Source organism: Plutella xylostella, chromosome 29 (assembly GCF_932276165.1).
Source record: "Plutella xylostella chromosome 29, ilPluXylo3.1, whole genome shotgun sequence".
In the NCBI taxonomy this organism is placed as follows: domain Eukaryota; kingdom Metazoa; phylum Arthropoda; class Insecta; order Lepidoptera; family Plutellidae; genus Plutella; species Plutella xylostella.
Genome location: NC_064009.1, coordinates 11,134,099 through 11,161,982, shown reverse-complemented (window position 1 = coordinate 11,161,982; position 27,884 = coordinate 11,134,099). Strand labels below are relative to the sequence as shown.

Genomic DNA, 27,884 nt, shown 5'->3' with positions numbered 1-27,884 from the left:
GGTGCTGCTGGATATGACCAGGTTGACACCCCTGTACTGTTCCTGGACTAGTATGAGGTCCAAGCCATATTCTTCAGCTATGGCCTGGGAGCTCCATGGTAGCCTGTGCCATCCCTTGCAGGTTTAGCTGCCCCATCTTCAGTTGTTTGTTGGCCATAGTTCGTCATGCTCACCTGCCTTTGTTCGGCGTATAGGCGTGCGGGGCAGCTGGGTGCGGCCGTTTTGTGGGAGGCTGACTCCTTGCGGCCAAATTTGTGGCACGTGGCACAGACTTTTTCCGCTGTGCAGTCACTCCTGGTGTGGCCGTCCTTGCCGCACCGGCCGCAGGTGTCTATTGCCGCTTTGCAGTGCTTGACGGCGTGGCCATACATTTGGCACTTGGTGCAGCAGACGACCTTGATAAAATCTTCCACCGAGGCCACGTGCCAGCCGACGTAGATACGCTCCTTTGAAAGCAGCAACTCCCTAAGTGCTGGGCTGCACTCGACGACGTAAACCGTCTCCGTCCTGCGGTACCGCCACTTTTTGAAGGCCAGCTTAATGTTGGCCTTCATCTTGTCCATAGGCCAGGCGTCGTAGTCGGCAAGTATCTGGGTTTTGATCCCTTCCACTACCGTTTCAAACGGTAGGTCATCCGAGATGCCGACGATGGCCATCAGTGGTCTCTTTTCTGCGGTTCCACTGCCTTAAGGTTGGAGGGGATTGCCTCCTTGAGCCTGTCTGCGGCCGCTCTATTTGCCGCTTGAACCACGACGCCGGCGTTTCCAATCTTTCTTATCTACCTGCACCTGGATCTTTCCGGGGTCGGGGATGGCATGTTTCAGTGCCATTTTTGTTTCTTCCGCCGTTTTCAGGGGTGCTGAGTCCGCCGGGTAGATGACAATGGCCACACTGTCTTTATAGTCGGTGCCTCGTTTGGCCTTCACCGCCGACGAGTATGAAAATGCTGGTGCGGAGGTGGCTGCTGCTTGCACAGACGCAGGTGCCCTGGCAGCCGATCGAAGCCACGTCCGCCTTATTCATTTTAGAACTGCACCCTGTGACGGCCTTCATTATGCCGACTATACAGGTCGCCCCAAACTCCACCAAGCTTCCTCGGCTTGCCGTTGCAAAATTCCACCTCCCGTTCGTACCCTCCGGTTGGTCCTTGTTGGCAGCCGGTGTCGCGGTAAGTATTCCGCCTATGGGATGAGCCGTCGAGGTTGCAGGCCGTCTTCGCATGTTCCTGGCAGCCACCTCCTCGGGCGACTCCAGGGCTCTCTTCTCCGGCTGTGTCGGCACCACTGTCGACATGCCGCTCGGTGGGGTTCGTAAAATGGACGAACGTTCGTTTGGTGAATGGATTCTCCACCAGTTCGTCCTCAGCCATCACAGTAGGCGGCTCCTCCATGTCACCCTATTGTCCACGCGCACACAGTACACAAAAAAGTCACAAAAAGTCAAAAGAAAACAAATAAATAGCGTCTTTTCGCACAAGCACACACGAGCGTCTATTTCGCAAAAAAATTGTCAAACACTGGCGTCCATTTATCGCAAAAGTCTTACACGTGTTTACGCGTATCGGCCCCAGGGAAAAGGTTCCGCCCAATACGAAAAAGTACGCAGCTACGGCCTCTACGATGCTACGAGCTACGCCGTATGCTACTACGCCGTATCGAGCTACGTAGGGCCGATTTTTCGGACCTAGGGCGGTCGGGAAGTTGGGCGGGGCCCACGGGTGTGGGCGGGTTCTACGTGCTGTCTCACGGGGAGGAGTCACCGTAATAGAGCACGTCGCAGGCGAGAGCAGGAGGGTCCGATGTCCAGCACGATGAGGGCGGAGTCCAGACAGCCGTCCAAAATGGGCGTGAACACTATTACGGGCACACACGAGAGTGTTCGGCGTCGCAGCTCGACACCAAGTAGATAGGGACACTCTCCCACCACCTCCCATGGTCCTTCCCGCCTTCTCGGCATAACGGACCGAATCGCGGAAGAGGGGCGCAGTACTTGCTCGAAGCTCTTTCCCGCGCTCACCCTTGCTTGATCTTCCTACATACATTCTTTTGTTTTTTGTGTCCCCTCTGTCTTTCGCTTCTCCCCCTTCTGGGGTGCGACGTCACAGCACATTGACTTCGGCGTCGGCAGCTTTATTTAATTTCGTGCTCTTTTTCTATGACTTTCTACTTGCTGTGCCATTTGCTCGTAAATACTTTGAAAAGTTGAAAATTCCTCTTCGAAGCAGTCAGATCCTAATGGTAAACTGGTCCGTATTCCTTCCGCTCCAGTGCATTAAGCATTTCCTCACGCTCTTTCTCGTACAGCTCGCAGTGCCACAGAATGTGCTCCCGCGTTTCCACGGAGGTCCCGCAGTAGCACTTGTCGTCCTCCCGTAATGCGAGCTTCTTCAGACGGCCGTTGAAGCACCCGTGTCCCGAGAGCATCTGAGAAGACACGTAGTCGGGCTCAATCCATCCACACTTCAGCCTCGTGCCAATATTTGGAAAGAACATTTACAGCTCTCTGCCATCCTGACTCGCGTCCCATCGCTCCTGCCATTGGGTCACAACATCCGCTATCACTTCCCGCTTGAGTTTTTTGCGCTCCTTGCCTGTTAGCTTTGATCCCTCCACGGCGATTCGTCCCGCGCGAACTACTTCGAGATCAGCTGGTAGCATTCCCGCGAGCACACGCAACGCTGCGGTACTGGTGCTTCTGTAAGCTTTGGTTAGTAGCATTAGTGCCGGCCTCTGAGTGCGGAGTAGCGCGCTCCTCACAGAATAAAAGGACGAGCGTCGGTACCATACGGCAGCAGCGTAGACAACGGTGGCCACATAGGTCCCGATATACAGAACCCTCAGTATTCGGTATTTCACTCCCCAGGTCGATGTCGACACACGGGAGACTTTACCGAAGCAGTTCGACGCCTTTTCGCCAATAAATAGAGCATGCTGCACGTAGGACCTAGCCTCGTCAATGATGACACCTACCAATCGGGCTTGCGACACGTGTGGGATAGAGACCCCATTCATGAGTATCGCGGGGGATCGCTTGAACTTTCCCTTAATCGTCATTGTTAGAGACTTCGCCGGAGAGAAGCCCAACCGGTTGCGGATTCCCTAATCCACAGCCGCTGACAGGGTCGATGCAGCGCTACGTTCAATCTGCGCACGTGATGAGGCCTCTATCAACACCGTAACATCGTCAGCATAAGCCACCATGCTGACTCCCTCAGGCACCGGCATGCGCAGGAGGTCATCGAGGAGGAGACACCAAAGTGTTGGACCTAACACCGAGCCTTGTGGGCAGCCCATCGTAGACGTCTTCCACACCACCCGGCGGCCAGCGAACAGGCCAATGCGCCTCTGCAGGAAGTAGCTCACCGACAATCTATAGATGTTTGGTGCACAACCTACCTGCTTGGCTTTGACCAGGATCATTGGCCACCAGGCATTGTCGAAGGCGCCCGAGATATCGAGCATGGCCAGCTGGCAGTACGCAGCAGTGGTATTGTGGGCGGTATCCATCACGGCATTTATAGCCGTTACTGTTGATCGGCCACGGGTAAAGCCATACTGCGCACTAGAGTTCTGTTTGAACAGGCAAGGAGCGCAGTGAATAATCAAACGCTCCAATAGTTTCCCTAGTACAGGCAGTAATGTAATGGGTCTGTAAGCTTTTGGGTCGGTTAGCGGCTTGTCGTTTCCCTTTGGTATGTCGACGAGTTTTACCGGACTTCCAAATCTCTGGAAACACTCCCTCCTTAATGCAGGCCGCAAACACTATACATCTCGTGCGCAGTCGACCTCCAAGCATTTTTGAGGATTCGAGCTGTTATTCCGTCTAGTCCCGGCGCAGTGTTTGGCAGAGAGCGCACAATCCTATCGAAGGTTTCCAACGAGGGCATATCCACGTCCTGTCCGGACGGAGGACACGCCGCTGCAACTCTGACGGTTCGGTGGTACGGTGAATCCTTGGTCGGGTCGTCGTCGGGACACAGGGCCCGGAGTAATCCTGACATTGTGTCGCCTGTGGTAGCAGTGAACCCCCTGAGACAGATTGACGCTGTGGAGAACGTTACTGGGCGGGCGCACCCTGCCGCTTGCGACACGGTACGCCAACCCCCATGGGTCCTGGTTTCCCGACTCGGAGACAGTCTTGAAGTGGGTGATCTCAGCTTCCTTCATAGCATGCTTGTATTGAAGCCGAAGCTCGCGTAGCGATTTCAAAAGGTCTGACTCCACAACTCCGCCTACCTTTCGTGAATCTTGCCATCGGCGACGGGCGCACTGCACGTCTCTCCGGAGACTGTCCAACTCAGGGGTCCACCACTCGTAGCCGGCGGGCTTGCGGGTCTTCCGTTGTCCTAAGCATTCCATGGCTGTTCGTGTCAGAATTTCGGAATATTCCCTGCTGAGTACTTCCGCGGGCTTCCACAACCGAAGCTTACCCATGCGGGCGTGCATGGTTGACTCGAATTTGAACCAGTTTACTGCTCGTTCCCGAATGGCTAAGATCTCCTCAGCTTCTTCAGAGTCCTGAATTGTCAAACCGGCTCCTAACCTCACATGAAAGGTGATAAGCTGATGATTTCTTATGCTCGCACCCGCGTGCACTCTCCACTCGGAGACTGACAAACGTCTCGTGGACAAAATCGACGTTGGAATACCCATTCGGTCCAGAAAAGGTCGGCGGTTGTCCTTCCACATTGTTGATGCGCAGTCCACGGCTTGTAATGAAGCCTTCCATCTGGTTCCTCCTATATTCGGTGTCCGGTCCTCGTCCAATGTACTGGCGGCGTTCGCCAAACCAAAGTGGAGAGTGCGCGTTGCTATATAATATAGTAACCTGTGATTCCCGACGACTTGGTCATAAAGTACAGGCACTATACCTTCAGTCAGAGTCGCCTCGGGGTGGTGAGATAGATAGGGAGATCGAAAGGGACAGAACCCACCAACCTCTCATGGCCCCTCCGACATCTAGGTCATATGGACCGAATCACGGAAGAGAACACCGCTGTCATGCCAAGCCGGCGGCGGTGTTCCTTCTTGACTTCCTACTTTCCTACAAGTTATTTTTATCACCTTGTCCCTATTACTATCGCCACCCCTGAGGTAAGGACACCATAATTACGGCGACTTGGTGCCGGCTTCTGCGACGCGTTCTGCCTTTTCGTCTGCGCTTCTCTTGTCGTGCCATGATGCGGCGAATTTGCGCAGCCTCTTGAAATTTGCCTCTGAGGAGACGAGATCGCCGAAGTAAACCGGCCCGGGATCCGCAGTCCGCACGACATATGCCCTCCATCGTCTCCAGCCTATCCTCTTCATACAGCTCGCATTCCCACAAAATGTGGTCTCGGTCTTCGTCAGCCATTCCGCAGTCACACTCGCTTCTTTCACACAGTTTCATGTCATACAGTCTCTTTCGAAAACACCCGTGGCCCGTGAGAATCTGCGAGACTTTGTAGTCCGGCTCCACCCACGTTGATTGCAACCTTGTTGCTACATCCGGAAAGAAACGGTATAGGTCCCTTCCTTTCGTCTCCGCATCCCATCGCTCCTGCCAAAGGGCGACGACACTTGACCCGACAGCCCTCACCGCAGCCCTCAGCTCAGTTGGGGCGGCCCCCTCCTTCGCCTCGAAGCATTGGCCAGCACGACTTACCTCGAGATCTGCCGGCAACACCCCCGCCAGGACCGAAAGCACTGCGGAGCTACACGACCTGTAGGCCTTCGTCAGGAGAATCAACGCAGGACGCTGTGTCCTGAGAAGGCCAGCACGCACAGTGTGGAAGGATACCCGCCTGAACCAGCACGCAGCTGCATACGTTACCGTGGCCACGTATGTGCCGTAATATATCGCCTTAAGGGCTCGGTAGCAGACGCCCCAGTACGAGGCTGAAACGCGGGACATCTTGCCGAAACACTTTGTCACCAATCGACAATGCATGCGGTGCAAGACAGGCCTGCGTCGAGAACCACGCCCAGCACCGTAGCCTGCGTCCCGCTCTTCACCGAGTCGCCGCCCATGCGGATAGTTGGTGGTCTTTGGAACTTCCCTTTCACAGTCATAGATTGCGACTTTGCTGCAGAGAAGTTGAGGCGATTTCGCTAACCCCAGTCGGCGGCCTTAACGAGAATATCGTCAGCGGCTCGCTCTATCCCTGATCTGCTCTGAGACTCAATGAGAATCGTCACCTCATCCGCGAAGGCCGTTAGCTCCGTGTCCTGTGGAAGTGGCAATCGCAGCAGGTCGTCCATCAGCAGGTTCCATAGCGAGGGTCCAACCACCGATCCTTGGGCGCATCCCATGGTGGCAACCTTCCACTCTACCCGGTCACCGGCGAACAGGCCTACTCGGCGGTTAGTGAAGTAGCCCACCAGCATCCTGTAGATGTTTGGAGGGCAACCTTCACGTTTCGCCTTGACCAAGATCATCGGCCACCAGGCATTGTCAAAGGCTCCCGAGATGTCCAGAAGGATCAGCTGTACGTACTTGAACGTGGAGCTCCGCACCCTGTCGATTCAGGGCGGTGACGGTCGACCGACCCCGCACGAAGCCGTGCTGGCAGTCTGAAAGGCTTCTACGAAGTTGTGGCGCACACTCCAGGAGAACTCTCTCCAGCACCTTACCGAGGACCGAGAGGAGGGTGATCGGGCGGTATGCCTTTGGATCGTCCGGCGGCTTGTCGCCCCCCTTTGGCAGGATTATCAGCCTTCTTTCCTTCCATACTTGAGGGAAATCTCCCTCTATCACGCAATTATTATACATCACTGTCATTTCATTCCAGGCAACCTTCCATACTCGTCTCACAATCCCCGACCCGATACCGTCGATTCCCGGAGCAGTGTTTTGGAACGACCCAATAATCCTATTAAGAGTCTCACGGGTCACGGGTGGAGCATCCTCCCCTGATGGCACACACACCGCCATGGCGCGCACCTGCCGGTAGAATGTGGTGTCTCTGCTCGGATCATCGTCCGGGCAGAGGGCACTCAGGAGCCCTGCCATAGCGGCGCGCGTGTCCCCCGCGGAGGTACCGTCGGCAAGTTTGATACCGGAGATTACGTTGGGAGGCGGTCTACGTCGGCCGCTGGCCTCCCTGTAGCCCCAGTGGTCCTCGTTGCCGTAATCGGCCATTGCCTTAAAGAAGGCCAGCTGTCGCGCAGCCATCTCCCTCCGGTACGCCGATCGCAGGATTAGGTATTCGCTCTTACGTTCATCCAGGTCCCATCCATCCCTACTCTTACATCTCTGCCAAGCCTTACGTGCCTTTCCTTGGTTTTTACGCATCCTCTCCAAGTTTTCATCCCACCATTCATATCGCTTATTAACGGTTGCAGCCTTCCTCACTCCCAAACATTCCATCGCCGTACGCTCAATCAGTCTCGTGAATTCGCAACTTAATCTTTCAGCACCGTTATTAAGGTTCAGCCGTCCCGCTCTCGCATGCATGGCCGATTCGAACCCGGACCAGTCCACACCACGGTCCCGATACCTAATTGGCTCTATCACAGGCTCTGCCGACACCGCCCCGCCCGAATCTGTTCTTGATCCTGCATCGCGGACAATGAATGTTGCCAACTGGTGGTCCGCTAGGCTTGCTCCTTCATGGATTGTCCATTGGCTAACATGTAGGCTGCGCGTGGATAACGTCAAGTCAACGTTTGACTCGCCGTTGGGCCCTCGGAAAGTTGGTGGTTGGCCAGGTGCATTGTGCAGAATGTAGTTGCTGGAGAGGATGAACCCTTCCACCTGGTTTCGCCGGTATTCTGTGTCTGGGCCACGGCCCGTATATTGCCTCTTCGGACAGAACCAGAGTGGAGAGTGGGCGTTGGAGTCCATCCCAATGATCACCTTTCTCCCGCGCAGCTGGTCCACGATGCGTTCTAGTTGGTGCAGGTGTATAGATATATCGTGACTGTATTGTCCGTAAACGGAGACGGTGTAGAGGTCAGCCTCCCTGCCGCTGATGTGGGCGCAGACTACGTGGTCAGTACAGAGGTGGTGCAGCACGGTGATGGCTAGGCGCCGGTTGTGCATATATATGCCGGCCATCGCGTTGGTGCTGCTGGATGTCACTAGGTTGACACCCCTGTACCAGTATTAGGTCCAAGCCTTATTCTTCGGCTATGGCCGGGAGCTCCATGGTAGCCTGCGCCATCCCTTGTAGGTTTAGCTGCCCCATCTTCAGGTTCCTCCTATCCATAATTCGTCATGCTCATCTGCCTCTGTTCGGCGTATAAGCGTGCGGGGCAGCTGGGTGCGGCCGTTTTGTGGGAGGCTGACTCCTTGCGGCCAAATTTGTGGCACGTGGCACAGACTTCTTCCGCTGTGCAGTCACTCCTTGCCGCACCGGCCGCAGGTGTCTATTGCCGCTTTGCAGAGCTTGACGGCGTGGCCATACATTTGGCACTTGGTGCAGCAGACGACCTTGATGAAGTCTTCCACCGAGGCCACGTGCCAGCCGACGTAGATACGCTCCTTAAGCAGCAACTCCCTAAGTGCTGGGCTGCACTCGACGACGTAAACCGTCTCCGTCCTGCGGTACCGCCACTTTTTGAAGGCCAGCTTAATGTTGGCCTTTATCTTGTCCATAGGCCAGGCGTCGTGGTCGGCAAGATTTTGGGTTTTAATCCCCTCCACTACCGTTTCAAACGGTAGGTCATCCGAGATGCCGACGATGGCCATCAGTGGCCTCTTCTTTTGTGGTTCTACTGCCTTTAGGTTGAAGGGGATTGCCTCCTTGAGCCTGTCTGCGGCCGCTCTATTTGCCGCTTGAACCACGACGCCGGCGTTTCCAATCTTCCTAAGCTTGTCTACCTGCACCTGGATCTTTCCGGGGTCGGGGATCGCATGTTTCAGCGCCATTTTTGTTTCTTCTGCCGTTTTCAGGGGTGCTGAGTCCGCCGGGTAGATGGCAATGGCCACGCTGTCTCTGGAGTCGCCGCTTCGTTTGGCCTACACCGCCGACGAGTATGAGAATGCTGCTGGTGCGGAGGTTGCTGCTGCTTGCGCGGACACAGGTGCCCTGGCATGTGCCACTTTTATTTCGGCCATTTCGACTTCCATGCTGGCCAGGCGCGACTCTAGCGCCGAGATGAGGCCCGACAGCTGTGCCGTGTGTGAGCCGATCGAAGCCACGTCCGCCTTGTTCATTTTAGAGCTGCACCCTGTGACGGCCTTCATTATGCCGTCTATACAGGTCGCCCCAAACTCCACCAAGCTTCCTCGGCTTGCTGTTAAGAAATTCGGCCTACCGTTCGTACCCTCCGGTTGGTCCTTGCTGGCAGCCGGTGTCGAGGTGAGTATTCCGCCTATGGGAGGAGCCGTCGAGGTTGCAGGCCGTCTTCGCATGTTCCTGGCAGCCACCTCCTCGGGCGACTCCAGGGCTCTCTTCTCCGGCTGAGTCGGCACCACTGTCGACATGCCGCTCGGTGGGGTTCGTAAAATGGACGGACGTTTGGTGAATGGATTCTCCACCAGTTCGTCTTCAGCCATCACAGTAGGCGGAGATGGTGGGGTAGGAGGCGGCTCCTCCAACGCCATCTAAGGGCATCACAGACCTGTTATTGCTCAATCTCGTGCGGCTCGAAGCCGACGGTCCCTCTAAGAAGAATTTTAATACGTCGCCAGCGAGTTGCGCGACCTAAGTCACGCACACCTAAATAACGACGCCTATTTAGCAGGCTAGAGTCTCGTTCGTTACTGGAATTAACCAGACAAATCGCTCCACCAACTAAGAACGGTCATGCACCACCACCCACCGAATCAAGAAAGAGCTGTTAATCTGTCAATCCTTCCGGTGTCCGGGCCTGGTGAGATTTCCCGTGTTGAGTCAGCAGGCTCCACTCCTGGTGGTGCCCTTCCGTCAATCCCTTTAAGTTTCAGCTTTTCAATCATACTTCCCCCGGAGTCCAAAATCTTTGGTTTCCCGGAAGCTGCCCGCCGAGCCATTGTAGTAACGTCGGCGGATCGCTAGATGACATATTTACGGTTAGAACTAGGGCGGTATCTAATCGCCTTCGAACCTCTAACTTTCGTTCTTGATCGATGAAAACACCTTTGGCAAATGCTTTCGCGCACACTCCAGGAGAACTCTCCAGCACCTTACCAAGGACCGAGAGGAGGGTGATCGGGCGGTATGCCTTGGGGTCGTCCGGCGGCTTGTCGCCCCCCTTTGGCAGGATTATCAGCCTTCGTCCCCCGCGGAGGTACCGTCGGCAAGTTTGATACCGGAGATTACGTTGGGAGGCGGTCTACATCGACCGCTGGCCTTCCTATAGGCCAAGCCCCAGTGGTCCTCGTTGTCGGAATCGGCCATAGCCTTAAAGAAGGCCAGCTGTCGCGCAGCCATCTCCCTCCGGTACGCCGATCGCAGGATTAGGTATTCGCTCTTACGTTCATCCAGGTCCCATCCATCCCTACTCTTACATCTCTGCCAAGCCTTACGTGCCTTTCCTTGGTTTTTACGCATCCTCTCCAAGTTTTCATTCCACCATTCATATCGCTTATTAACGGTTGCAGCCTTCCTCACTCCCAAACATTCCATCGCCGTACGCTCAATCAGTCTCGTGAATTCGCAACTTAATCTTTCAGCACCGTTATTAAGGTTCAGCCGTCCCGCTCTCGCATGCATGGCCGGTTCGAACCCGGACCAGTCCACACCACGGTCCCGGTACCTAATTGGCTCTATCACAGGCTCTGCCGGCACCGCCCCGCCCGAATCTGTTCTTGATCCTGCATCGCGGACAATGAATGTTGCCAACTGGTTGTCCGCTAGGCTTGCTCCTTCATGGATTGTCCATTGGCTAACATGTAGCCTGCGCGTGGATAACGTCAAGTCAACGTTTGACTCGCCGTTGGGCCCTCGGAATGTTGGTGGTTGGCCAGGTGCATTGTGCAGCATGTAGTCGCTGGAGAGGATGAACCCTTCCACCTGGTTTCGCCGGTATTCTGTATCTGGGCCACGGCCTGTGTATTGCCTCTTCGGATAGAACCAGAGTGAAGAGTTGGCGTTTGAGTCCATCCCAATGATCACCTTTCTCCCGCGCAGCTGGTCCACGATGCGTTCCAGTTGGTGCAGGTGTATCGAGATGTCATGGCTGTATTGGCAGTAAACGGAGACGGTGTAGAGGTCAGCCTCCCTGCCGCTGATGTGGGCGCAGACTACGTGGTCAGTACAGAGGTGTTGCAGCACGGTGATGGCTAGGCGCCGGTTGTGCATGTATATGCCGGCCATCGCGTTGGTGCTGCTCGATGTGACCAGGTTGACACCCCTGTACTGTTCCTGGACCAGTATGAGGTCCAAGCCATATTCTTCAGCTATGGCCGGGAGCTCCATGGTAGCCTGTGCCATCCCTTGCGGGTTTAGGTGCCCCATCTTCAGTCGTATGTTAGCCATAGTTCGTCATGCTCACCTGCCTCTGTTCGGCGTATAGGCGTGCGGGGCAGCTGGGTGCGGCCGTTTTGTGGCAGGCTGACTCCTTGCGGCCAAATTTGGGGCACCTGGCACAGACTTCTTCCGCTGTGCAGTCACTCCTGGTGTAGCCGTCCTTGCCGCACCGGCCGCAGGTGTCTATTGCCGCTTTGCACTGCTTGACGGCGTGGCCATACATTTGGCACTTGGTGCAGCAGACGACCTTGATAAAATCTTCCACCGAGGCCACGTGCCAGCCGACGTAGACACGCTCCTTTGAAAGCAGCAACTCCCTAAGTGCTGGGCTGCACTCGACGACGTAAACCGTCTCCGTCCTGCGGTACCGCCACTTTTTGAAGGCCAGCTTAATGTTGGGCTTTATCCTGTCCATAGGCCAGGCGTCGTGGTCGGCAAGATTTTGGGTTTTAATCCCCTAAATTACCGTTTCGAACGGTAGGTCGTCCGAGATGCCGACGATGGCCATCAGTGGTCTCTTCTTCTACGGTTCCACTGCCTTTAGGTTGGTTGTGCCGTGTGTGAGCCGATCGAAGCCACGTCCGCCTTATTCATTTTCGAGCTGCACCCTGTGACGGCCTTCATTATGCCGTCTATACAGGTTGCCCCAAACTCCACCAAGCTTCCTCGGCTTGCCGTTGAGAAATTCGGCCTCCCGTTCGTACCCTCCGGTTGGTCCTTGCTGGCAGCCGGTGTCGAGGTGAGTATTCCGCCTATGGGAGGAGCCGTCGAGGTTGCAGGCCGTCTTCGCATGTTCCTGGCAGCCACCTTCTCGGGCGACTCCTGGGCTCTCTTCTCCGGCTGTGTCGGCACCACTGTCGACATGCCGCTCGGTGGGGTTCGTAAAATGGACGGACGTGAATGGATTCTCCACCAGTTCGTCTTCAGCCATCACAGTAGGCGGCTCCTCCATGTCACCCTATTGTCCACGCGCACACAGTACACAAAAAAGTCACAAAAAGTCAAAAGAAAACAAATTAATAGCGTCTTTTCGCACAAGCACACAAGAGCGTCTGTTTCGCAACAAGAGCGTCTAATTCGCAAAAAAATTGTCAAACACTGGCGTCCATTTATCGCAGAAGTCTTACACGTGTTTACGCGTATCGGCCCCAGGGAAAAAGTTCCGCCCAATACGAAAAAGTACGCAGCTACGGCCTCTACGATGCTACGAGCTACGCCGTAGGCTACTAGGGCGGGGTGCTAGGTAGGGCGGAATTTTCGGACCTAGGGCGGGCGGGAAGTTAGGCGGGTCTTACGTGCTGTCTCACGGGGAGGAGTCACCGTAATGGAGCACGTCGCAGGCGAGAGCAGGAGGGTCCGATGTCCAGCACGATGGGGGCGGAGTCCAGACAGCCGTCCAAAATGGGCGTGATCACTATAACGGGCACACACACGAGAGTTAGCGAGAGGTACCTTGACCAATCAGAGCGCGAGAAATTACTCGGAGTAGCGCGGAGACACACGTCTGTTCGGCGTCGCAGCTCGACACCAAGATAGATAGGGACACTCCCACCACCTCCCATGGTCCTTCCGCCTTCTCGGCATAACGGACCGAATCGCGGAAGAGGGGCGCAGTACTTGCTCGAGGCTCTTTCCCGCCTCACCCTTGCTCGATCTTCCTACATACAATCTTTTGGTTTTTGTGTCCCCTCTGTCTTTCGCTTCTCCCCCTTCTAGGGTGCGACGTCACAGCACATTGCCTTCGGCGTCGGCAGCTCTATTTCATATCGTGCTCTTGTTCCATGGCTGTGCCATTTGCTCGCAAATTGTTTGAAGAGTTGGAAATTCCTCTTCGAAGCAGTCAGATCCTGATGGTAAACTGGTCCGCATTCCTTCCGCCCCAGTGCATCGAGCATTTCCTCACGCTCTTCCTCGTACAGCTCGCAGTGCCACAGAATGTGCTCCCGCGTTTCCACGGAGGCCCCGCAGTAGCAGATAGGGACAGAACCCACCAACCTCCCATGGCCCCCCGACATCTAGGTCATATGGGCCGAATCACGGAAGAGAACACCGCTGTCATGCCAAGCCGGCGGCGGTGTTCCTTCTTGACTTCCTACAAGTTATTTTTATCAACCTTGTCCCCACTACTACAGCCACCCCTGAGGGAAGGACACCACAATTACGGCGACGCGTTCTGCCTTTTCGGCTGCGCTTCTCTTGTCGTGCCATGATGCGGCGAATTTGCGCAGCCTCTTAAAGTTCGCCTCTGAGGAGACGAGATCGCCGAAGTAAACCGGCCCGGGCTCAGCACGGCATATGCCCTCCATCATCTCCAGCCTATCCTCTTCATACAGCTCGCATTCCCACAAAACGTGGTCTCGGTCTTCGTCAGCCATTCCGCAGTCACACACTGGTCCACGATGCGTTCCAGTTGGTGCAGGTGTATGGAAATGTCATGGCTGTATTGGCAGTAAACGGAGACGGTGTAGAGGTCAGCCTCCCTGCCACTGATGTGGGCGCAGACTACGTGGTCAGTACAGAGGTGGTGCAGCACGGTGATGGCTAGGCGCCGGTTGTGCATATATATGCCGGCCATCGCGTTGGTGCTGCTGGTTGTCACTAGGTTGACACCCCTGTACTGTTCCTGGACCAGTATTAGGTCCAAGCCATATTCTTCGGCTATGGTCGGGAGCTCCATGGTAGCCTGCGCCATCCCTTGTAGGTTTAGCTGCCCCATGCTCAGGTTCCTCCTATCCATAATTCGTCATGCTTACCTGCCTCTGTTCGGCGTATAAGCGTGCGGGGCAGCTGGGTGCGGCCGTTTTGTGGGAGGCTGACTCCTTGCGGCCAAATTTGTGGCACGTGGCACAGACCTCTTCCGCTGTGCAGTCACTCCTGGTGTGGCCGTCCTTGCCGCACCGGCCGCAGGTGTTTATTGCCGCATTACAGTGTTTGACGGCGTGGCCATACATTTGGCACTTGGTGTAGCAGACGACCTTGATGAAGTCTTCCACCGAGGCCACGTGCCAGCCGACGTAGATGCGCTCCTTTGAGAGGAGCAACTCCCTAAGTGCTGGGCTGCACTCGACGACGTAGACCGTCTCCGTCCTGCGGTACCGCCACTTTTTGAAGGCCAGCTTAATGTTGGCCTTTATCCTGTCCATAGGCCAGGCGTCGTGGTCGGCAAGATTTTGGGTTTTAATCCCCTCTACTACCGTTTCAAACGGTAGGTCATCTGAGATGCCGACGATGGCCATCAGTGGCCTCTTCTTTTGCGGCTCTACTGCCTTTAGATTGGAGGGGATTGCCTCCTTGACCGACTGCAGACAGGCGTCTGCGGCCGCTCTATTTGCCGCTTGAACCACAGGGGCGGCTCCTCCAACGCCATCTAAGGGCATCACAGACCTGTTATTGCTCAATCTCGTGCGGCTCGAAGCCGCCGGTCCCTCTAAGAAGAATTTTAATACGTCGCCAGCGAGTTGCGCGACCGAAGTCACGCACACCTAAATGACGACGCCTATTTAGCAGGCTAGAGTCTCGTTCGTTACTGGAATTAACCAGACAAATCCCTCCACCAACTAAGAACGGCCATGCACCACCACCCACCGAATCAAGAAAGAGCTGTTAATCTGTCAATCCTTCCGGTGTCCGGGCCTGGTGAGATTTCCCGTGTTGAGTCAGCAGGCTCCACTCCTGGTGGTGCCCTTCCGTCAATTCCTTTAAGTTTCAGCTTTTCAATCATACTTCCCCCGGAGTCCAAAATCTTTGGTTTCCCGGAAGCTGCCCGCCGAACCGAGTAGTAACGTCGGCGGATCGCTAGATGACATATTTACGGTTAGAACTAGGGCGGTATCTAATCGCCTTCGAACCTCTAACTTTCGTTCTTGATTGATGAAAACACCTTTGGCAAATGCTTTCGCTGATGTTCGTCTTGCGACGATCCAAGAATTTCACCTCTAACGTCGCAATACGAATGCCCAAAGTTATCCCTATTAATCATTACCTCGGAGTTCTGAAAACCAACAAAATAGAACCGAGATCATATTTTATTATTCCATGCACGAAATATTCAAGCAGTATTTTGAGCCCGCTTTGAGCACTCTAATTAGTTCAAAGTAAAATTGTCGGCCCATCTCGACACTCACTGAAGAGCACCGCGATAGGATTTTGAATTATACTGCGTTTGGTTCATCCCACAGCGCCAGTTCTGCTTACCAAAATTGGCCCACTTGGCACCGTCATCAGATCTCCGGCTTCATCATTCGAGTAAGCCGGAGTTCTCACCCATTTAAAGTTTGAGAATATGTTGAGGTCGTTTCGGCCCCAATGCCTCTAATCATTCGCTCTACCGGATGAGACTGTTGCACATCGACGCCAGCTATCCTGAGTGAAACTTCGGACGGAACCAGCTACTAGATGGTTCGATTAGTCTTTCGCCCCTATACCCAGTTCCGACGATCGATTTGCACGTCAGAATCGCTACGGTCCTCCATCAGGGTTTCCCCTGACTTCGACTTTTTACCCGACTGCCGAATTTTCGATTGTATGTTTGTATGTATGTTTGTCTGTTTCTTTGTTCCCTCCTGTAGCCTAAACGGCTTGATAGATTTTGGTGTATGAGGTATCGTTAGAAGCGTATTGATTGCGCGATGGTTATAGGCTATGCGACGTTACATTAAAATGTATATAGCGCCCTCTAGAGGCCATAAAGTGATGATCGAAAAAATAATAATTTTCCAACTATGCCGTGTAGGGTATCAAATGAAAGGGCTTGTTGAGCACATAACAAAAATATGCATATTGTAGGTATTTAAATCACAAAACCAAAATTATTGAAATAAAAAATGATCATAAAATAAAACCCGACTACTGACATAAAATTTCATAAAATAAAAACAACTAAAAAGTTACAAATAAAAAAATAATTTTAAACAAACAAAAAACCCGACTGCACGCTAAAAAGATGAAAACAAGCCCAATGTTAATGGAAAGTATCGGAGGCGGGGACCAACCACCACACAAAGTACCTAAGTAACATTCAGCTAAATGATGAACCCTCTGCTGGTCCCCGCCTGCAGTCGGGTTTTTTGTTTGTTTATAATTCTTCTTCTATCGTGTAAAATGCACTAAGCTAACTTCCTCCAGTGTTTATAATTAAAAAAAATTAAAACCATTTAAAATATACAGTTTCTCCCACACCCTTTTATGAATTCTTGCAAACCACAGCTAGAATCTTATCAACTGATGCTGGTAATCTCACATTGTTATGTGCATACAGTCCACCTACTAATAACAACCAACGTAGGTTCTTAGGCTCGTAGGATTCTTCAAGGATTTTTTTTTAAATGATTTACCTAAACCTATTATGCTATCAGGCGACCTTAATGCACATCATGTTGCCTTTGGTTGCCTTTCCACTAAATCCAGAGGTAGTGAAATATACAATATTATAGATGAATATGACTTATGTATTCTAAATACTGGAACTCCAACCACAGTAGGTAGCCCTAATAAAAATACCCTCAGCAATAGATATATCCTGCATAAGTCCATCCTTAGCTTCACTCTGCCACTGGAGAGTTCATGATGACTCCATGGGCAGCTATCACTTTCCCACTATTATTGATATACAGACTTCAGTACATAAATATGAAATAGGTGTCCCATTGATCGTTTCGTGTACGGTCAGGTGCAGAGAAACCTGACCCCCCTCTCATAGTAAAAATGCTTCTGATCATCATACAGCAAAGCTGACTGGCTGAAGTACTTATCTGAAACAGAACATAAATTGGGAGACTTAGTAATAAATAATTCTTGTCCTCTTGAAAGTTACAATAAATTTTGCAATAAATTAAACGAAATCAAAGAAATTTGTATACCTAAATTTAAGAAAACAACACAATTTATATTTAAAAAAAAAAGCCTGTTCCCTGGTGGGATACTGAATGTAGTGAGGGCGTCCAAAAAAGTAATGAGGCTTTATATTTGTACAGATCAAACTCTTCAATAGATTCTTACATTTAATATTAGAAGACTAGATGCATTAAAAAAGAAATTACTAGCAGAAAAAAAGAAAATTGGATGGAGTGATTCAAATGAGTCATTCAATAGATATACACCAGTCAGTACAATTTGGAATTATATAAGAAGATTTAAACGTGTAGCCTTACCCAAAACACCCAAAAATTATGAGTGGATCCCCTCTGTTCTGGATAAATATGCACCTCAATCTCCTCCTGAGAAACAAATAGATGAAGCTTCATTAAATAAATACTTGAAATAATTTTTATAGTAATGATTTTCTCTCAGTCGTTCTCCTTCAATGAGTTCTTAGCAGCAAAACAAACCCGGTGAGATACTTCTCCTGGTCTAGATGATACTCCATACATACTTATTCGCCACATGCACATAACTGCACAAAAAACTTTACTTAACATTTTTAATTTGCTATGGATATCTAATTCTATCCCTGACACATGGAAAACACAGTGTGCTATCTGTTATACCAATTTTGAAGCAAGATAAACCAGAAAACGATTTTAATACCTACAGACCAATTGCACTTTCTTCATGCGTAGGTAAACTATTTGAATTCATGCTTAAAACAATATTAGACCATTTTGTAGAAACAAATAAAATATTACCTGAACAACAATTTGGATTTCGAAAGGGGTGTAGTGCTGCAGAAAGTTTCACTTCTCTTGTAGAAGACATTAAGAATTATTTTCATGGTCACTCAGCAACTGTTTGTGCATTTCTTGATGTCCAAGGTGCCTTCGACAACGGCAATCCATCTGTACTAATGCAAATCTTGTCCGAAATTGGCATACCAGGTCATATCTGTAAATGGATATTTAATTTTTTATATAACAGAACAATGTATGTCAAATTTAATAATAATATACATGGACCAGGACATGTGTACAAAGGGACAATGCAAGGGGCCACAATTTCCCCTCTCTTGTATAGCATATACCTCACAAATCAATATATACTTAACCCTAACAAATGTTAAATTTTTGCAGTTTGCAGATGATTTGTTAATATGCACTGTAAATAGAAATGTAAATATTGTTGTAAATAACTTGCTTGATGCCCTGGAACAGGTGCATTCTTTCTATTTTGGAAAACTCAAATTGAACATAAGTCGTAATAAAAGTGGAGTCATGCTATTTAGTAAAAAACATACCTTATGTAACTCTTAGTAATTTATAATGAAACATACCTTATGTAGCTCTTAGTAATTTATATGGTTAGAAGATAAGATTTTTTTTGGAATATGGTTCGATTTCAACCTCATTAACTATATAATTAAAAATGCTTGTAAAGGGCTCAATATATTGAAATCTCTTGTTGGAGTGCATTGGGGATCTGACCCAAAGATATTATCAATGTACTAAAGCATAGTTCGTAGTCACTGACTACAGTTCATTAGCTTATATGAATGCAAATATCACTAAGTACCTTAAAGAAATTGGATATCATACAAAATAAAGCATTAAGAATAATTTCTGGTGCTATGTGGTCCACCCCCATTAATGCTATGCAATGCGAAACCTGCATTCCCCCTCTGCATTTCAGAAGATTTCAAAAAGCTGAACGTTTTCGCCTTAAGATAATAGCATTAGATAATAGTTGTGCCTTAAATAGAATTCTTCCAACTCAACATAATATTTCATTAAATAGCTTGGGCTCATATATAAATAGATCTCAATTATTATTGGGTAATATCCCTGAATTACTTTGTACCATAATTCACTTAAAGTCTATTACTGTAAGTATGTACAACGACTCTTTATGGCCATTTTACAGACATGGCTATAATATTCATTTTAATAGTATTATTGTAAATAATCAGGCTGAGCTACTACTGCAATTTTTTTTTGATAATAATAACTTGTATTCTCTGTATACTGATGGGTCTAAGTCAGCAGATAGAGTAACATCAGCATTTTATGATCCTCAAATCTACCAAATGTTTTAGTTGGACAGTAAATGTAGCATTTTACAGCTGAAAGCTATGCCATTTATCAAGCTCTTTTGTATTCTAAAAATATTGTATATAAAAACTTTATTATTTTCCAAGATTCCTTAAGTGTTTTAACTGCAATAAAAAGTAATTGTTCTAAATATTCTGTAAATTAATTAGTAATTAATATTAAGAATGTAATTAACGATTTGAACAACACTGGTAAAACTAGTTTGTATGGGTACCATCTCATAGAGGATTCACTGGAAATGAGATAGTTGACCAAGCAACCAGAAATGAACACAATGAAGATCACTCCACAGACCTGAAGATTCCTTTTACTGACTACCACTCTCAACTCAAGCACAAAATAAAATTACTGTGGCATGATTATTGGAAAGAGACGAGCAAAGAAAAGGGAAGATGGCATGCTGATATACAAGGAAGCCCGCCCGCCCAACCTTGGTACCACCGCAATAAAACAACTGATTGTCGCAAATTCATTACCACCATAAAAAGAATGAGATTTGGCCATTGCCAGAAGAGCTCAATTCCGGAGGTTCGGAGATTCATCTCGGATGCCTAGATGACGTTTATCTCGGTAGAAAATTGAAAAATGCTATTCTAGTGATCTCGAAACATCAAAATCCCACCAGCAAAAGCACCGAAATTTCCACAAATGTGTCAAGTGGTCATGAGCAGCCGAGATGTCATTCTCCCTTGTGAGACGGTCAAATTGACAACATATTAATGTTTTTTACGTCACTTTGCGTGAATTGTTTGAGGTGTCTGCAGTGATATTTTATTGAATAATTTGACTTGGCTACGTATAACGGACTACGGACTCGATATTTCTCACAAGAATTCATTCTTGGCGAATTTTATCCCGGAGTTTGTCGAAGCAGCTGAAGCTGCTGTGGCGGCCCCTCGCCGGCGAGCTGCATGGCGAGTAAATCCTATGGACGTGGGAGATGCGGACTTTAAAAAGTCATATCGACTTTCGAAGGCATTAGCGGCTGACCTCATAAACGCTTTGGATCCGCTTGTGGCCACACATTCCATCGACATCAAAACTAAGGTATGTACATAAGTAGGTACTTACTAATTTGACTACTTTCAACTACGTAACTTAACTACGCGCTATAGGATAAATTAAATGCTTGTTGACTTCTTAGCTTTTGTATCTGGTTGTTAATTAATATCATAAGTAACATTAAGTATAGTTACTTACCTAAGTACTTATTTTATTTTTTCAGGTGCTGTGTTCCCTGAACCATTTTGCAACTGGTTGTTACCAAACTCCCATAGCCAAAAGTAACTCCATAAACCTGTCACAGCCAACGGTATCCAGGTGCATTGGAGAGGTGGTAGATGCATTAAACCATCCATCTATTGAAAATAGATGGATCCATATGCCAGAGTCAATACAACAAATAAATGAAACAGTGACAGGGTAAGTTGCCTTCAATTATATTCCTCCATTAAATTAGGTACTCTCTCAACTTACAAGTTTTTAACAATTTTCTTAATTTTATTTTAGATTTTATAGAGAGTTTGGTGTTCCTGGTGTCGTTGGTGCAATAGATTGCACACATGTTGCTATTGTACCACCCGCAGCCACACAATATGATGAGAGGAGTTATGTGAACAGAAAGTTGTATCACTCCATAAACACACAGCTGGTATGTATAATATGAGAGTTGCTAATTTTAAACCTTTGTATTTGAATACATGATAGGTTGGATTGGAAACAGAATGAAAATTTTAGTTAGATTGTATGTACATTACATTAATTATGTTACTTGTGTATATATACAGGGTGTTGCAAAAAGGGTATACTAAGCCGAAACCTACATGTGCAGCATGGTATATCTAAGCCTGAAACTAAAATCAGAATTTGAAAAATCGCGAAAAAAAAATTTTCTTTTCCATAGAAACTTTGTTGGTCACGTGAATTTTTACTATGGAAAATTACTATTATTTTTCGCGAATTTCCAAATTCTGATTTCAGTTTCGGGCTTAGATATACCATGCTGCACATGTAGGTTTCGGCTTAGTATACCAATTTTGCAACACCCTGTAGAAACTCAACTATTTCATGAAGGAATTATGTTTTTTTCAGATTTGCGACCACAACCTAAAAAAAAAATGCCCTGTTTCCGGGGGAAACCCATGACTCCCATTCATGGAACACCGGCATAATCAAAACCATACCAACTATCATTTGATAGGTAAGTTGTGATTAGGGAATACAAGCCCGGGATCCCGCTCCCCGGGATCCCGGGATCCCGGTCATTTTCCAGTCCCGATATTTTTGGGATTAAAATTTGCCAATCCCGGGATTTTCGGGATTGACAAAAAAGGGTAAATTAGTATGTAAGGGTATTCTCGTAGCTTTGTTGTCATTAGTTAAATGTCAAATGATTGTTTTCTACCCGTGTGACGTCACAGATGTGATAATTTATAAACAAATATGGCTGACACCGTTTTCACCTGTTTATGAAAAATAGAACTTTTAAGTTAAAGTTTTGCAATTGGCAAAGGTGGGTCTACGCTAGACGAACCGAGCACGAGCGGAGCATGAGCCGAACACAATTCGTATAGTGTGGACCGACCTACAAGCCTCGAACGAGCGCACTGCGAACATTTCGTTCGTTGCTCGCCTGCGTTCCGCCTGTTGTCGGTTTTTTGACGTACACAAAGGGTTTTGCTTCGCGCTCGCAGTGTTCGAGGACAGTGATCGTTGTAGGTTCGTTGTACATAAGTCCACACCTGACACCGTGAACGACGAAACCTTGAATGGCTTCGCTCTTGCTCGGTTCGTCTAGCGTAGACCCACCTTAGGTCCAAAAAAATAATAGATTATTTTGTTTGGTCTAATACAGAAATTATTAATCATATTAGACCTACTTTAAAAAAGAGTCAAGCAGCCTATTGTTTATCTTTTTTAAGAAGTATATATTTTTTTCAACTAAGTATGGTCTGACAAAGTTAAATTATAAATACTGTCCCCCTTATTCATAGAGAAGTTACAAAACGTTTTAACTAATAAACTGTTTTGTCCCTCTCCAACAAAGAACAATTTGTTCTTTGACAGAGAGGGACAAAACAGTTTATTAGTTAAAACGTATTGTAACTTTTCTATGAATAAGGGGGTGTGTCTCCAATAAACCTAAAAACGTTGATTCATTAGACGTGTTTTTGTTTGTGACCTTAATCCCGGGACTATCCCGGGATCCCGGGATTGTCTTCATCCAGTCCCGAAATCCCGGGATCCCAAATAAAGGCCGGGATTGTATTCCCTAGTTGTGATACAAATCCATTGTAGCATTAGATATCCCTAAACTTGCTGAGTGAATTCAGCATCCATGTTCCTGCATCTGCATCACCACAGACAGCACTGTATGATGACTTAGTGTAATATGTATAGTGCCACAATCTTATCTGTTCCGGTGGCGACTTCGCTGTGATCGAATCCAGTGATGCCATCGATTAAATTTTGCCTATTTCTGGTTTAAACGACAATGCATTTCTGCTATTACCTATTGTTATAATTAGGTACATTCCTAAGTATAGATAAATCAAAATATAGGGTCGATAGTAAATGAAAGAGGATATAATATATCAAACGACATTTGTTGTATGGAAAATTTGTCCACGGCGAACAGAAATAAAATTAGTTCTGATTAGGTATGTTCTGATATACGAGATTAAATCTAGATTACAATGGTATAGGAAATATATGTGGGTCGTGGGAATAACGAGATACGACCTAAAAAAAAACTATTAATTATTATTTTTGAACACTTTATTTAACATTTTTAAAGTAAATAGAAACAAGAGCATACAATTAAAAGAAATTCAGACAGTGTGCAAAGGTTAATTCATCATCATCATCATCACGACCCATCACGTCCCCACTACTGGGGTACTGGGGCACGGGTCTCCTTCCAAAGGCTAATTGCCAAAAAGCAATTTCTTTCAGCCAACTCTTGATAGGTTGGGAAAACAATGACTTGTCATAAATCATCATTATTTCGTCTAAAATCGCTGCAGGTGCGATAAATTCTTCTTGGTATACTGCATAAGATTTAAAGTATCATGTCATGTCCTCACACCTGTAATCAAAGAAAAATAAAGATTATATACTTTTCATCACGAGTATCACGACTATTCACGACCCATCCCGTCCTCACTGCTGGTGCTGGGGCACGGGCCTCTCCGCTCTCGGGAAAATATTTAATAAAATTACATGGAGTATATGGGTAAAATTATTCGTCATATTTGGCAACACTAACCTGTAGCCGCTGCAACTCGTTCATCCAATTTTTCAAACGGAATTAAAGGCGCCTGAATATGTTATTCTTCCTGCATAAAAGCCAATATATATAGTACTACTTTTCTTGCATCACATTACAGCGCTTTTGGCATTATTTCACCCAGAAAATCACAAAACAAATTAAATAACGTAGCGTCAGCCTCTTCGCAGAAATTGACAACTCAAATAACGCACAGAGTGCCACAGAGTATGAAATGACGTTTGACAATGACGTCTCGTTAGTTGCACTTTTTGACCACCGGAACAGATAAGATTGTGGCACTATATATATAAAATAAGAAATTGCTACCATATAGGTACTACTCTGTGTAAAAAGTATCGAGACTGATAAAACAAAAAATGTTTGTTATTCATCCAAATTTATTTTATCACCTTCAAAGTATGCTCCTTCAGAAACGATACACATACGCCAACGAATTATCCAATCATCACAACATTTTTTTAAACGCTGTTTCCAGAGTTGTGTTTAGTACTCGCGGCGATTTTTCCTTTTTGTCTTCCATCGATTGTTAGTCAAAGTCATGTTGACTGTTTTCTTTGACTACTGTGTTGTTGTGCACTCGGAATTCTTGCCAGAAAGTCAAACGGTAGGAAAAGAATATTATTTACGGGTTATGTTGAATTTAATACAGCAAATTCGACAAAGAAGGCCAGATTTATGGAAAAAAATTTAGAAAGATTTTCACCGCGATAATGCGCCTTCGCACAAGGATCATCATTGTGAATGAATTTTTGAGCAAAAACTCAACAAATACCATGGAGCATCCACCATATTAACCAGGTATCACAGCTCTAGCTTCTTTTTTTCCAAAACTCAAATTACCACTTCGAGGCACTCTTTTCAATCGATAGAAGACAAAATCGGAAAATGTAAGGAAAAATCGCCGCGAGTACTAAACACAACTCTGAAATATGCGTTGTGCGAAAAATGTTGTGATGATTGGATAATTCGTTGGCCTATGTGTATCGTTTCTGAAGGAGCATACTTTGAAGGTGATAAAATAAATTTGGATGAATAACAAACATTTTTTGTTTTATTGACCCAGTCCCGATACTTTTTACACAGAATGTACATATTATTTCCAGGTGATAGTGGTTATGCGCTTAGACCGTGGATGATGACACCAATAGCCAACCCTGAAGAGGACACTGCTGAGTCCTGCTACAACTAGGCATTTACCACGGCAAGGTGCACCATAGGACGGTGTAATGGTGTCCTTAAAGCAAGATTTAGGTGTCTGCTAAAAGACCGTGTTTTGCACTACGTGCCAATTAAGGTATAATATGTGCATAGCCCGAAATGATATTAACCAGGCGCTTTTAGCAAATCTCAACAATGATGAGCTTGGGATCATAAACGGGCTGCCGATGCCGCCACCACCAGCAGGAGCAGAAGGAGAGCAAAGGCAAAGAAATTTGCTGCTATTGAGAGGAATGGCAAAACAGAACAGAATCATTAATAATTACTTTTAATGATTCTGTTCTGTTATTTAGTAGTTAGTTAGTGTTTTCAGTGTTTGTTAGAATCATGAATACTTATGTATAATTTAATGCCTAACTAACCTAATTTCAAAAATTACTTATGTATGTAGGTACTAATTTTATTTGGCGATTCAAATTGTACAGCGAATAACGGCCGCCTCTGACTACCTCTTCAGGAATTACAATCGTGAGCATAATAGGTAGGTACTTATGTATGTAAATGATGTCGATTGCTTTAAGAAATTATATTGATAAAACAAGTCATGAATACTTCTTTTTATTTTACCTCTATATCACATCATTATCGCAAAATCATCTGAAATATTATATAAGAACTTACTAAATTTAAAGAACTTAAAAATAATTAGCATCATACTCTCAAGCCTGTCTTCTAGATGCGTAGGAGTTTCATAATCATCATCTCAGCCATAGGACATCCACTGCTGAATATAGGTCTCCCCTAATGTTTTGATAGGAGTTTAATAAAACACAAATTATCACAGAATCATCTTAAATATAATTGGCACAGGAACTTCAACGTCATTATCATAACTCAAGAATTACAAATAACTTGCAAATATATAGTAGTTATTTTGAGGTATTGTGTGTAATTTAAGTCGAATAATGCTCATTTAATTAGTTTATTAAGGTGTTACTTATGCAAAACAACCAAAAAAAATATTGAAGTATGGCTAGTTGTTTTTATTTTCGGTTTTAAGCATAAAATTTTGGCAAAAAATTAAAAAAAAAAACCTTAAAAATTCAATACCTTAGAAATGGTTAAGTTTAGGATAATGCATTATTGGGTTCAATCAACTGGAAATGCCTTCCTCTATCACCTCCTGAAAGGATCAGGTCTACTTACCAATAACCCTGTATAACGGCTCTTAAGCGATACTTACTTTGAGTTGTTTCTGAAGATGTTCCTGGTGCAGGTTCCATTGCAGGTGGTTCGGTCACTATAATTTGGACATTTTGGTCCAATTCAACAATGATTGGTTCTATGTCATTTGTTGGTTCATGGTGAAAGTCTGGAAATCAAAATACCCAAATGCATTATTTTTATTTAAAAATATCATAGTTTATCTATTTAATTTGAGTAAACTTACTTATGAGTCTAGCACTTGACTCTTGGCTGTCTGAATGTCCAGACAATGCAGACACACTCAGTCTACAATAGGTAACTATTCTATTGTAGACAATATTATTTGATCTACCGTCTCCGGCTGTACATCGGGGGGGGCCTCCACCCGTTCTTTGCATGGACCTTTTGCGGACAAAGGTCCACATACTTTTTTTTCGTGTAGGTTTTCATATCTCCCAAAGTCTGAAAAAACAAAATGCAATGGTTTCAAACAGTACAGGATAGTGAAGAGAAACATTGGTAAGAAACCTAACCTGCACATTAAGATAAAATCTGGTAAACTAAGTTCTGTTGTACTTACTGTGCGCCATTCTTTGATTTTTTAGCTCCAGTGAGCGAGTTTAGCTCCAACGCTATCGTCTCCCATCTTTCAGAGGCTGTCTTATTGGTGAAATTTGCCGTTCCGCAATTCCTCGTTTGCTTCCGCCAAGACCTGTGTGAGAGCCGTAATTTTTGTGCACCCGACGGATACTGCCGTTTTACTTTTTCCAGCGGCTGGTCCATGTTGACTTTGAAACCGCACACAAGAATAAGTCAAATTATTCGGATGAAAATGATGAAATGAAATATCCCGATCCGAAACTAAAACGAAATTCAACTTTCAACGTTTATTTGCTTTGACAGTCTTGTTCACAGAATACTATACTCTCTACCGGTCTTGACCACAGAGTAAAAAATACTAAGTAAGATGTAAATGTAAAGTATAAAAGCATAAAACTAACGATGCCATTAAAATCCTTGTTTGTTTTGACTGCTTTTTATTAGCGTTTTTGGTTTTGGATATTTTTTGATTGAAAACTGCCGTTATTTTAACGAAAAGAATAAATGAATATTTATCGATTATATAAAATTTAATCGATGGAAACCAAACGACTTTTCGGGTATGAAGTTCTATCTAGGTCGTGAATCATGAATGTATCTCCTTATTCTCCTTGTACCGCGAGAATACGGTTTAAGCCTAGTTCCGAGATTTGAAGCGGACATGTTAGGGTAGATTTCAAACTGAGATATATCTCGGGTTCTGAGATTTATCTCTGAACCTCCGGAATAGGGAATATGCATAATTTTTTTTAATACTTTTATTGGATAGTTTTACATCACTTTATTATAGTAAAAAAAAATTCAACGCCAAAATAAGTAATTTAAGCTATTTTAAAGAAAGTTAAAAAATTACAACCATCACGAAAGCTTTGAAATTCCCGTGGATGGCGGGCTGGTGTGACGTCATAAACTTTTAATTTCACGGCTCAGAATAATGAGTCCCGTCAGTCGGCATAGATTTTTTACCTAATCAAGTAATCACAGAGTACTTTTGTATTTTCAACAAACCAATGTTGTCATGGTAACAAAGGAAAAAGGAAGTGTATAGTGCCACAAACTTATCTGTTCCGGTGAGAGCGAACTAAATTGGTCCATATAATCTATGTCAATATGAAATTCATTTAGTAAGTAATGAGGTATGGACCAATTTAGTTCGCTCTCACCGGAACAGATAAGTTTGTGGCACTATATAAAGTGTGATCAGTGGCTGTTTTGTAATGGTAATAAAGTGTGACCAGTGGCTGTTTTGTAATGGGAGCTCGTAAATAGCTACTAG

General features: G+C 46.7%; 1 protein-coding gene and 1 long non-coding RNA gene across 2 annotated transcripts; one reads left to right on the top strand and one right to left on the bottom strand.

The window, feature by feature from the left end:
* Positions 1–16,519: 16,519 nt before the first annotated feature.
* On the bottom strand, positions 16,520–26,433 carry LOC105383962. Its single transcript, XR_007268040.1, has 5 exons — positions 26,253–26,433; positions 26,046–26,174; positions 17,998–18,193; positions 17,524–17,589; positions 16,520–17,124 (listed from the first exon to the last, which is right to left on the bottom strand). It is a non-coding gene; the product is annotated as an uncharacterized LOC105383962 (long non-coding RNA).
* Positions 20,178–25,411, top strand: LOC105383961 (putative nuclease HARBI1). The gene is made up of 5 exons (XM_038119140.2): positions 20,178–20,400; positions 20,579–20,775; positions 20,863–21,004; positions 21,445–21,553; positions 24,748–25,411. The coding sequence occupies exons 1-4, from the start codon at positions 20,281–20,283 to the stop codon at positions 21,496–21,498; spliced, it is 513 nt and encodes a 170-aa protein (XP_037975068.2). The 5' UTR covers positions 20,178–20,280; the 3' UTR covers positions 21,499–21,553; positions 24,748–25,411.
* Positions 26,434–27,884: the final 1,451 nt, after the last annotated feature.

Coding starts and splice junctions, on each gene's coding strand:
- LOC105383961 (XM_038119140.2), top strand. CDS start 20,281: ATGGACGTGGGAGATGCGGACTTTAAAAAGTCATATCGACTTTCGAAG. Junction 20,401..20,578: donor CCATCGACATCAAAACTAAG/GTATGTACATAA, acceptor TTATTTTTTCAG/GTGCTGTGTTCCCTGAACCA. Junction 20,776..20,862: donor ATAAATGAAACAGTGACAGG/GTAAGTTGCCTT, acceptor ATTTTATTTTAG/ATTTTATAGAGAGTTTGGTG.